At 36.3% G+C, this 12176-nt stretch overlaps 1 protein-coding gene across 1 annotated transcript in view; it reads left to right on the top strand.

Moving 5' to 3' along the window:
- The window catches only part of FANCC (FA complementation group C), a 187599-nt gene extending 176440 nt beyond the window's left edge, over positions 1 to 11159 (top strand). The window contains exon 15 of the mRNA XM_051996897.1: positions 6670 to 11159. Within this exon, the coding sequence (XP_051852857.1) occupies positions 6670 to 6831 (162 nt within the window). The 3' untranslated portion in view covers positions 6832 to 11159. The remainder of the gene's footprint in view (positions 1 to 6669) is intronic.
- Positions 11160 to 12176: the final 1017 nt, after the last annotated feature.

Consider the following 12176-nt stretch of genomic DNA (forward strand, 5'->3'; position numbering starts at 1 on the left):
TTAAGCAGGAATCAGTTATACCTATACAGGATTCTCCGATCGTTCCAATGAATAACATCTTTTCTGTGGCTCCTTTGTATTCTCTGTGCACTCTAGAATTCAGTAAACCCTAAACAACTTGGCTCCGTTTTTCTTCTCTTTTGTACAAAATGCCAGCTCTCTCAACCTCTTTCATACTATTTCACAAGTTCAGTCAACACGGGATCATTTTATTCTTCCCTTAGTCTTTTTGGGTACATTTTTACTTTGTCCCTCATTGCTCTATCTTCATTCCCATCCATCCTTTCTATGGCCCTGACTTTTCACTCTCCTCTCACACCTTCTTTTCCACCTCTTGGCTCTCTGGCTACTTTTGCCACATCCCTTTCTATTGGTCTTTCTGTCTCTGAAACCATTTTGCTGCTTTCTTTCTGTTCTATCATTTCTGTCTTTTGCTAAGTGCTGGGGATGCAAGGAAGAGCTGAAGATAGTTTTTGCTCTCAAGAAGCCAATAATCTAATGAGGAAGTCAACGGGCAACAAGTGTGTATCAAGAAGCTCTGTGTAGGATAAATAAGAAATTAGGGAGGCACTAGAATGATCAAGAAAAGTTCCTGGAAAAGGGATAAGCCAGGAGTGAAGATAAAGAGGGAGAACATACCAGGCATATGGGTACAACCAGTAAAAATGCTTGAAGTTGCGAGATGGGGTGTACTGTTTGAAGAACAGCACAGAAGCCAGTATCATTAGATTGCAGAGTATAATGAAGGACAAGGGAAAATTGGAAGGGGTCAGATTATAAAGGGCCATACTGCCAAATGGAGTATTTTATATTTGATCCTGGAGATAATATAGAGTCACTGGAGCTTACTATATGGAAGATGGACTGGAGTCAAGGAGACTTGGGGAAGAGAGACCACAGCAGGCTTTAGGCCGTCTTCCAGGTGTGAGGTGAGCATTTTGCACTGGCTGAGGACAGAAGGGAGAGACAGGATGGACAGACCTTTGTGACTGAGTTTGGAGATGAAAGAGAGTGAGGAGTCAAAAATGGCACTGGGTTAGGAGCTTGTGAATGGGAGTGTGGTGGTGTCCTTGACAGTAACAGGGAAATTAGGAAGAAGAGAAGGTGTGGGGGAATAATATAATGAGGTCTATGTGATATCCAGTTCAAGCTATCTAAAATGTGGTGTTATTTTTCTTCTTTAATAATATAATAAGATAGTTCTCTCTGGGGGAGAGGTGCAGGTTTCTCGGGGGAGGTTTTCTGGAGGCAGCCTTAGTATCAGTTCAGATCAATAATTACCCCAAATGCAGCCAGCTGGTAAAAATACAAATGTTTATTTTCTCCTTCCAAAGTAGCCTGGTTAGTTGAGGCCTCTCTCTCTGCTTGGTTCCAAGAGCTCCCTCTGAATGTCGCCAAATCCGAAGGTTTTGTCCTTTAGCCTCTGCCTCTGCTTTCTTCAGCCTCCAACCAGCACAGAGATGGAATGAATCTCTTGTCTCCTTCACTTGGGGCTCGGCTAGCTTTCTGGTGAGTCTTTCAGACCAGCTTGGTCTCAGTGGGGGAAGTGCAGGAGCCCAGCCACCTACCACAGTGGTGTGAGATGAAGATGAATCTGGTTGTGCCTCTGAGAGAGCCTTCTCAATCTTCCGCTGAACTCTCGACTCGTAGCTTCTTCCTCTGAAAACTCTCCTTCCACCACTAGCCAGCCAAGTGGAAAAAATTCCTTGGAATGAATCACTCTTCACTGGCTTATATATCTGACTCTTCTGAGAGAATGGGATTATGGGTTTTCTCCCATAGTGCTCTCTGGCCCTGAGAGCTTCAAGGGAAGTGTGAATTCAAATATCTCATACTAAACCCTGAAATTTCCCAAACGTGTGAACTCCAATGAGTCAAAGGTGCAAACACAAGCATTGTATCAATTAGTTCTACTTAGTATCTTGTTTCAGGTTCTGGCCCAAAACATCTTCTTGTAAGATCATATCAGTAATCTATCAACTCTAATGAGTTAGCAGTTTGTAAAGATTCCAACACTAATAAACCATTAGAAATTGAGAACTAGATAAGATGATCTAAGAATGATTAGCATATAAGTAATTGAATCCATGGAAGCTGATGAGAATCCAAGTAAAAGAGCAGAGGGCCCAAGGCTGAACGCTGTGGGACACTCACAATCAGTGGGGTAAGTGATCCAGATGAAGATTCAACAAAGGGGACTGAAGAGGAACAGATAAACTTAGGGAGCAAAAGAATCTTTGATATCTGACTTGTCATATCATCACTTACCTATAGCTGCTCTTGAACGTGATCTTGCATTTGTTTTTAAGATTTTTGAGTTCTAGAGTCTCTCCCTACATACAATTAAGAAACTACATGTGAAAGTATGCAAAACATTTCCATAAAAAGCCAAATTGTGAAAGAAAATATAGATCTCCCACACTAATGAAAATAAAAACCTTCAAGAAAAATTAAATTAAAAATAAAGAGACAGAGAATGCTTCCATCTATATTCATACTTACTCTATTCCTTCTCTGAGTATGGATAGGATTTTTCATCCTAAGTCCTTCAGAGTAAGTATAGATGATTGTACCACTGAGAATAACAAAGTCATTTACAGCTGCTCATCCCAGAACATTACTATTATTCTGTATACAGTATATTTCTGAAAGTGATCTTCCATTGCCAAATTCCATGATCCTTTTTTTCAATCCTCAGGCTGATTTTGGATTTATTTCATCCTAAGAACATTCAGTGTTTTGACCTTTGCAGCAATTGATACTACTCTTGTATAGTCTTTCCTCTAGTTTTTCATATTCTACTCATTTCTGGTTCTTGTCCTTGTCTGACCATAATTCATGGTCCTTTTCTGGATCATTATCTAAGTCTTTGCCTTGACTCCTCTTTTCTCTATATATGTTCTCATTTACTAACTTCATTAGTCCCCATTGGTTCAGTTATCATCTCTGTGTAGATAACTTCCCAGTCATACATTTCCAGTTCTAGACTTTCTCTTGAGCTCATGTCCACATCACCAACTAACTGCCTGTTAAACATTTGAATTGGATATTCTATAGACATCTTAAAACTCAAAATGTCCAAAACAGAATTCATCATCTTTCTTCATAAACCCACTTCTTTTCCACTCATGGTGATTAGAGTTGAAGGTACCATCATCCTTCCAATTACTTAGGTTTATTATCTTCCTATAGTTATTTACATATTCATTCAGCTGCCAAAAGATGGCATTTTTATCTTTACAATACCTTTCAGTTTCAGACCTTTATCACTTCTTACCTGCACTGCTTCACTGGATTCTATTTAGTTTCCCAGCCTCAAGTACTTCCCTACTCCACACCATCCTCCATGCATCTATCAAAGTGATTTTCCTAACCTGCAGTATGTATAAAAGCATATCATCCTCTTACTCCTCACTTCCATACAATAATTACCTGTTTACCTTTTGGATCAAGTATAAACTCCTCTATCTAACATTTAAAGTGTCTCATCACCTGGCCCCTCTTTGTAGTTCTGGTCTCTTCAGTTTCTCCCCACCCCACATTCTATGGTCCAGCCTGATCGAGGCATTTGTTGTCTCTCTCATCTTCCTGCTTTCACTTTGTTAGTCAGTCATGCTCAGAATGCTCTCATCATTACCCTGGTTTCCATCAAAATTGAGCTCAAAGACGACCTTCTATATGATCACTTCTTGATCCTTTCAGCTCCTCCCTGGGATTCATTCTGTATGTATCCTGCATAGAATGAGATATTTCCATGCTGTCTTAGAGTGTAAATTTCTCATGAGGAATTTCACTTTTGTTTTTGTCTCATCACTTAATATAGTCCTTGGCATGCGGTGTGCACTTAATATTTTCTGATTGATAAAACTGAATGCAGTTCCTGAATAATAATTAAAATACAGTTTCTTTCGTGTCTTTAAGAACATCAAGACTTTCATTATCATAATGAATTACCATACCTGTGAGCAATAAGTGAAAAAGTTAACTTTTTAAAATCATGCTGAACTTCTACCATTTAGCAAATGACTTAAGGCTTTCAAGAGTATTCTTCTGGTGATGCATTGTAAGTATCCAAGGACAGAGTTGTCCTTAGTTGCTTTGTACAATATCCTGTATCTTTGAAATACTTTCCTCATTTTTGTTTTGATGCCTTTTGTTTTTACATTCATTTCTCTATATATCCTTTTCCCTTCCTTTCTTAGTAAGCTTTTCTCTGTAATAAAAGAAAAAAAAAGTTTAGCAAAACTAACCATCATTTCTGCCACATCTGATAGTGTGTGTAATATTACATATGTAATTTTGCAAATCCACAGTTCTTTGTCTTTTCAACAAAAGGAGGAAGGAAGTACATTTTATCAATTCTTTGTTGTGACCGAGTTTAGTCATTACTATTATACACTGCTAAGTTTCGTAGTTATTGTGTATGCTGTTTTCTTTGGTCTTTTTAAATTTGATTAACTGTTGCCCACTTAGATTTAAAAATTTTTATTTTCAGTTCCAAATTCTTTCCCCCCCCCCCACCATCTCTTTCCCTACTCTCTTCTTGAAAAAGCAAGCAATACAATACTCTTATTTTGACATCATGCAAAAATACATTTCTACATTAGCCATGTCCTCCCCTCACCCCCAAAAGCAAGAAATATAAGGAAAAGAATAAACTGTTGCTATCTGCACTCTTATGTCTCTCAATTTTCTTTCGGGAGGGATATAGCATTTTTCATCATGAGTTCTTCTGGATTGTGGTAGATCATTTTATTGATCAGAATTAGGAAGTCTTTCATAGATGATTATAATTACCATATTGCTATTGCACTATACATTGTTCTCTTGATGCTTTTGCTTCACTTTGCATCAGTTTCTGTAAGTCTTCCTAGGTTTTTCTGAAACTGTCTTCAACATTTTTTTTACAGCATAATAGTCCCATCATATTCATAACCCTTTAACTGTTCAGCCTCTCCTTGATTGATGAACACCTTTCTCAGTTTGCATTTCTTTGCCACCACAGAAATGGCAGCTATGTTTTCTTGATTTACTTGCTTCACTTTATATTAATTCATATAAGTCTTTCCATGTTTTTCTGAATTCTAGATAGTTAGCGGTAGAGATGAGATTGAAATCAAATCCTATTTATACATTTAAAGTTTATGAGCTTCAGTTTCCTCATCTGCCAAATAAGGGAATTAGTTAATATCTTTCAAGATCTCTCTTACTCAACTATCTGTGATCCTCTGACCTTAATGAGGTAAAATGCATATAGAGGTACAATCTATAGACTCCTCTTTCCCCAAAAGGAGGCCCCTCCTAACACTGGTTTACAAAATCTGTATCACTGGTTTAAAAAGTAGGCCAGATCTAGAGGGTTTGGGTAGACTAGTCAAAAGATAATCCCACTTCTGACGGCAAAATAACTCAAGTCACATACTTTGTTCATGGTGAGTCCATAGCCCAGCTTTTCTAGGACAAAACTGTAATGAAGGTGATGTTTTCAATGTTCTTCACAGTACCTTTCTACTCCCTCTTCTCTTCTTTCAATGTGGGTTCCAGTCATCCTCTTGGTCAGATATATGCCCATTTCTATAACAGTGGGCTTTTATAAACGATATTTCAAAGCAGAAAAAAAAAGAACCAAGTCTTCTGATTCCAGGTCCCATTGTTATTTTTACTGTGCCATGCTTTTGGTGTGTATCTTTTGAGCATATGTGAATTCACACACCCCAATTTCAACCTTTCACTCCTTATTCTCTCCTACTTTGCCAAGTAAACATAGTAACAAAGTAGCTATTTGATTCTTTCCCACCATCTGTACCTTTGCTACTACTGCTGCCCCTGGAGTTGAAGGGCCAGAGGGAGAGGAAGAGGAAGCCTGAGACCCAGAGTTGTGATGAAGAGGATGTACAAATCAGGCTTTTTCAAACCTAGGACTCCTACTACATTCCTCTGTCTGGAAATCATGTACTTCTCTTAATCTGCGTTTCCCCCTCTCCCCCCCAGTGGAGTTTTTATTTCCTTTCTTTGTCTTTTTGTGTTTTTCCCTCTACTAATTGACCTAGGAAAATGCTTTCAGGCACAAACAGAACTAGTTAGTCCTCTGGGCTCTATTACATAGAATAAACATTCCTGTGTTTCTTGTTCCCCAGATGGTTAGCGTGTTAGAAATCTTGGACATGTCCTAAGACATGACCACAGGTGAGTCATTAGCCTAAAAATATCATATTTAAGGTTGCTTGGAAATAGGCAGAATTTTCCCTTCTACTTTCAATATTTCCCTCTTCTTATAATGTTTGAACTTTAAAGCAAGGCAACCACACATTCATCTGGTTTTACCATTGCTAACAATCCAAGTGCTTACAACAGAAATTCCATTAAATGTTTTTCTCTTAGAATGTTCCTAATTTGTATATAGCCTTTTGTGAGCCCAAAACATTTCAGAGCTAAAGCTTTCTGTGGAAGAGGGTGATCATTAGGAAATGACTTAGCTAACTTTGTCATCTTCCTGGGATAACTGAGATTCCCCATTTTAAAAACAAAATAAAGGCATGGGATCTTTTGTGTGGGATTAATAAAATATATTATTGTTTTTCATTCATAAAGGAATGCATTGACTAGGTAAATGATTGCTCCTTTATCTAGGAAATATTTTGTTGACTCTCTATTTTACTTCAATTCTAGATAACTCAAACTGATGAAATAGCCAATGAGTTTTTGGATCTCATTGCCCGTACTACATACAGATGGAATCGTCTTGGTGTTGAAACCCAAAGACCAGGAAAATTGGCAAAAGACCTCCTTCAAGAACTACAGTGTTACACAATGAAAAGTGATTTCTTGTAATAATTTGTCATTATTGCCATCATTTTTTGTATGAAATTGTTTCCTCCATGTTTTTAGAACTAGTAAAAGGAGTTTAACTTCATAACTCATAGTTATGAGTCTTGAAAACCAATCAGTCAACAAGTATTTATGAAGTGTCTACTGTGTGCCACGCAGTGTGGATACAGTGTGTGTGTGTAATATGAAAAGAATAAGTAAAAATCAACACAAAGCAGTTAAAGATAAGGTGGTTTGGGAGCGAGGACAGTAGCTATTAGATCAGGAAAAGCTTCGTGTAGAAGGTGGTGCTTGAACTGTGTCTCACAGGGAGGTAGGACTCAATGAAACAGGTAAAGCAGGACAGTCTGGGCCCATCTGGCTGGGACAGAGGTCCATTGGGGCCAGAAAGATAGGTTTGGGCCAATTTGGTAGGATTTTAAAAGGTAAGGAGAAGAATTTACAATTTTTGAACTAAATTTTCTTTTTTTTTTTGCTATGAGAAGTGAGGGATGTCAAATGTAAGAGATGTTAAAGTAGCAATAACTAACAAGATTTGGTGATTAGTCAGCTATGTGGGGGTAGGGTGGAGAGTCTAGCATAGTGCCAAGATTAAGAACTTGGGAAGGCTTTGAGGAAATATAGTGAGCTCAGTTTTGTACATGTCTCTGGAATAGCCTGTTAGGGGACTGAAGCTCAAGAAGGTCTGAGACTGGATGGAGAGAACATGGATGAGTCATCCGCAGATAGTTGAGATTTCAGTGTAAGGGAACTGATGGAGCTACCAAGGGAAAGATTAGAAAGAGAGAAGCAGAGCACCAAGGACAAACCAAGAAAATTCTCTTAGATGAGAGTCTTGATAAAGATAATTAGCCAGAGGAAAATAAGGAATGGTCAGGCAGGTTTAAGAGCAGAGAGTATCCAATATGACACAAGGCTCAGTTGTGTCAAATATAGCAAATAAATTGAGAAAGATAAAAGGAGGGGAATCAAATTTGGCAATTAAAAGGTTTGTTTTTTAAGTGCTTAAAATATTCTATTATATTCTATGATTCAAATATAATCTTGATACTTAAACTAAGGAGAATCAAAACAAAAACAACGACTGATATATTCGGTCAATCTGTAAACCTTTATTAATCACTTACTGTATGTTTAGGGACTGTGCTAAGATACAAAAAGAGGCAAAAAACAGTCTTCCACTTCCAAGGGAGTTCACACAAAATTTTAAATGAAATATTAGCAAAGAGATTACAGCAACATATAAAGATTACATGATATAACCAGTTTGAAGTTCTACCAGGAATGTAAGGTTGAAAACCTTTTGACTTAATAGACTTGTTATTATATTAACATAGCTAGATAGATAGCTAGATATGTATATAAAAGCCTTTTGACAAAATTCAACACCCTATTCCTATTAAAAAAGATATTAAAAATTAAGATAGCTATTAGCACATTAAAGAAAGGTAAATTTATCTAAAACCAAGAGCCAATATCAAATATAATTGGAAAGTTCTTTTCCAAATTAGGAGTAAATACAAGGATGTCTACTATCATCATTAGCATTTGATAACGTTCAAGAAATGCTAGCTTCAGCAACAAGACAACAAAAAAATCTAAATGTATAGGTAAAATGGAAACAAATTTATCACTTTTTTGCAGTTAATGTGATGATTTACATAAAGAATTCTGGAAAGCAAACTAAAAATTGACACAATAACTTCAGCAAAACTTAAGGATTTAAAACTTATCCACATAAAGGATTAGGATTTCTGAATAATATCAATAAATCCCAAAAGAGAAAGTCCATTTAAAATAACTATGGAAAACATAAAATAATTGAGTATAACTGACAAGAAACTATATAAATACAAGTATATATCTGCCAAAATATATATGGGAACCATATGAATACAATATATGTGAACTAATATGAATACAAAATAAGGTTTATGAGAATACAGACTTTAAAAATTTAAGAAAAACTAATTGCTCATAGGTTGTTAAAGACCATGCCTAGGTGAAGGGGCAAGTCAATTCTCCAAAAGCCTCCACAGCTAGGAATCATAACACTTGAAGAAGCTGCAAAGCAGCCTTTACTGATGCAGATGTTCCTTGTGGATTGGGAATGAAATAAATTGGAGGCAGAGGGAAGAGGAGAGAGGTCAGAGAACACAACTGCCTCTTGATCTCCTTGTATCATCATCATCATCATCCACTCACATGAAGAGATCCATTGTACAGGTCTGAGTTAGACCTCCAGCAGCCACGGCAGGTGGCTCCCATATCACAACAATAGGTAAACTAAACCAACATAATAAAAATGTTAATAGCTATCCAAGTTTTGTTTTTTTTAATTTATTTAGTGCCATACTATCAAAAGATTACAGAACTAGAAAAATAATAATGAAATTGATCTAGTGGAGCAAGATGTTAATCTCAAGGGAAATGAGGAGGAAAAGTGAAAAGGAAACAAGTCTACCAATACTACACTATATCAATGATGACTACAAAGCAATAATCATCAATATATTTGGTATCAGTAAAAAATAGGCTGATCAGTTAAATAAATTGGGTATACAACATATAGAAGCAGATGCAACTAGTAGACCAGTTTTTATTAAATCCAAATTTTCTACCTATTGTTCTAAGAATTTATTTGACAAAAACTTTTGGGAAAACTGCAAAGCAGTCTGATAGAAATTGCATATAAGTTAAACTTCACAGTGCATAACAAGATAAACTAAGTGGCTTATCTTGCCACCTAAAGGATAACATTAGAAATAAATCAGAAGATCAAGAAAGAAATTTCCTTTCAGATATATGGATAAGAAAACAGTTCATAATCAAACAGAATGAATAACAGAACAAAAATAGATGATTTTTAATTACACATTATTAAAAGGCCTTTTATAAAGAAATTCAGTGTAACTGAAATTAGTCAATAAAAGGTCTCTGCCATCAGAGAACTTACTAATTGGGAAAGCGACTACCCATTCCTGGAACATGATGAAAAGTCCTAGAGAATTTCAAAAGCAGTGTAGTTACTGAGAAATGGGAAGAAAAATTGTTCTGAGCCTCTTCTTTAAATAGTGGCCCTAGAGCCTACTTGTAGAGAAAAGGGAGGTTCAATCTTGCAACATAATGAGATTCCCATTAATGAATTTTCCCCAGAAAAGGAAAACATGATGGAGAGATCCAGAGAAGACCAAAAGCAGAATGCCTAGTAGGGAATGTGGAGAGAACTAAAAGGAAAGGAGTGTGCTGGAATCAGCTTGCACCAGCTCAGAAACCAGTTATTAAATTTTGAGTGTAAACTTTTATACCTAGGAGATTGGTAAATGCTATAAATTAAAGTTGGCTTATTGTTGTGTTGATTGTCTACATTTAAGTGATGGGGAAAAAATCTTAATACAGATTTGCGCTTACTTTTCTCTTCCCCCCATCCTTCAGGGAACCATTTTTTAAAAACTTTATCAGCACAACCCTAGAAGCCCATAAATAATAGAGGGAGAGAAAATAAAGTAATTTTCTTTGGTAAAGAAATTTTACCAAATTTTAAATCTCATTTCCAAAATATATAATGAATTCATTCAAATTTATAAGAATATAAAAAAATTCTGGGCAGCTAGGTGGTATAGTGGATAGAGCACCAGCCTTGAAGACAGGAGGACCCAAGTTCAAATCTGACCTCAGATACTTAACACTTCCTAGCTGTGTGACCTTAGTCAAGTCACTTAACCCCAATTGCTTCAGAAAAAAAAAAATCCCATTTGAAAAATGGTTGAAAAATAGATGTTTTTAATGCAGAAATTCAGACTATCAATAATGATATAAAAATGCTCCAAATGGCCAATACTGAGAAAAATGCAAGTTTAAACAACTCCAAAGTTCCACTTCATTCATTAGATTGGCAAAGTGAAAGAAGGAAGGAAAGAAAAGGAGGAGGGAAGGGCGTAGGAAGGGAAAGAAGGAAGGAAGAAAGGACAGGACCAAATGTTTTAGAAATTGCAAGCAGGAAATCCATAGAAATCAACAAAAAGATCAGCTCCTACGTAGGTCGGGGTTCAAAATTGCTAGAAATATGAACATCTTTAACTGGCTTAATTCCATTTCAGAATATAGCTAGAATATAAAAATCATCAAGCCCCCAAATTTTGTTTTATAATAAGTAACCTAATCCATAAGAACTAATTAGTATCAGAGCTAGGTCCAAAATCTAGGTCTCCCATTGTACTAAAGTCTGACATTCTTTTTTTAATGGAAGATTTTTTAATATGGGAATTTTGGGAGTTTTTTTTTTCATCTGTCTTGAATTTAATTGCTTAACTAAAATTTATATTATGTCATTCAGTTGTTCTATTTTTTTTTCCTTTTGAAAAGATGTTAGAATAAATCTTTGACCAGACTTAGCCCACATCCTCTGAAGCTAGTTCACAACCTAATGATCCCTTTCTTCCACTCTCAGACTTATATACATTTCTCTAGGGAGTTTTGAAAAATGGAGGATTGCCTGCTCTGTTCATGCGAGTATCACAGGGACTGCCTACTGACCTCAGCAAATCCTGGGTTGGAATGAGTCTAATTCTACTGTAGCCAAATATCTCAAATAGATTTTCAGAATAACCAATATGCTTTCTGATATAGAGGACCAGGAGCTTCTTGGCAAGTCGTGGAAGCATTCCTTCAAGTAAATAGTAAAATACACAAGATAGTTAAATTTCTACAGAGATCACTTTGCCCTGATCTGTGTCCCACTGGTTACTTGTACTACATTGGTGTTTATTAGCAGCTTTGTGTTTACAGCCTCCATTTTCTGAGAAGATATCTTACCTGATGATGAGGGAATCATGTTGATATTAATATAAATATTTCAACAAGTGATAAATTCCATTTTCTGCTTAAGAAAGAGACCATGAAAAGATGTCAGTCGTGTATATTACATTTGAGGCAAAATCAAACAGAAGAGACTGTGCTGTCCCTATGTTACCCAGAGGGGGAGGAAAAACCCTGAAGAATTTGTCCAGTGGGAACAAATGTGAGGAATGTTCTTCCTCATAGAATCAGGAATCTAAAATTATTTTGCCTTCCAAGGAAGAAAGGAAAATAGTTTTTCATTTAGCTTCACCCCTAGCCTTTCTCGTTGGTTCTATTAATAACACTTTTCCTTTGACAGTATTTCACTGTTTATAGTTTTATATTTAAAAATCTGTTTATTGATAATATTGATCACTTAGCTACTGGCATACAAAAATCATAAAGATATTAAGGAGAGGGAAGTTCTAGAGTTATAATTTCATTCGTGTGGATAAGGAAACTCCCTCCACCAGTTCAGACCAGCATCATATCAGCAACTTAGAGTTTAC

The sequence above is a fragment of the Antechinus flavipes genome, chromosome 1 (assembly GCF_016432865.1).
Source record: "Antechinus flavipes isolate AdamAnt ecotype Samford, QLD, Australia chromosome 1, AdamAnt_v2, whole genome shotgun sequence".
Taxonomy (NCBI): Eukaryota; Metazoa; Chordata; class Mammalia; order Dasyuromorphia; family Dasyuridae; genus Antechinus; species Antechinus flavipes.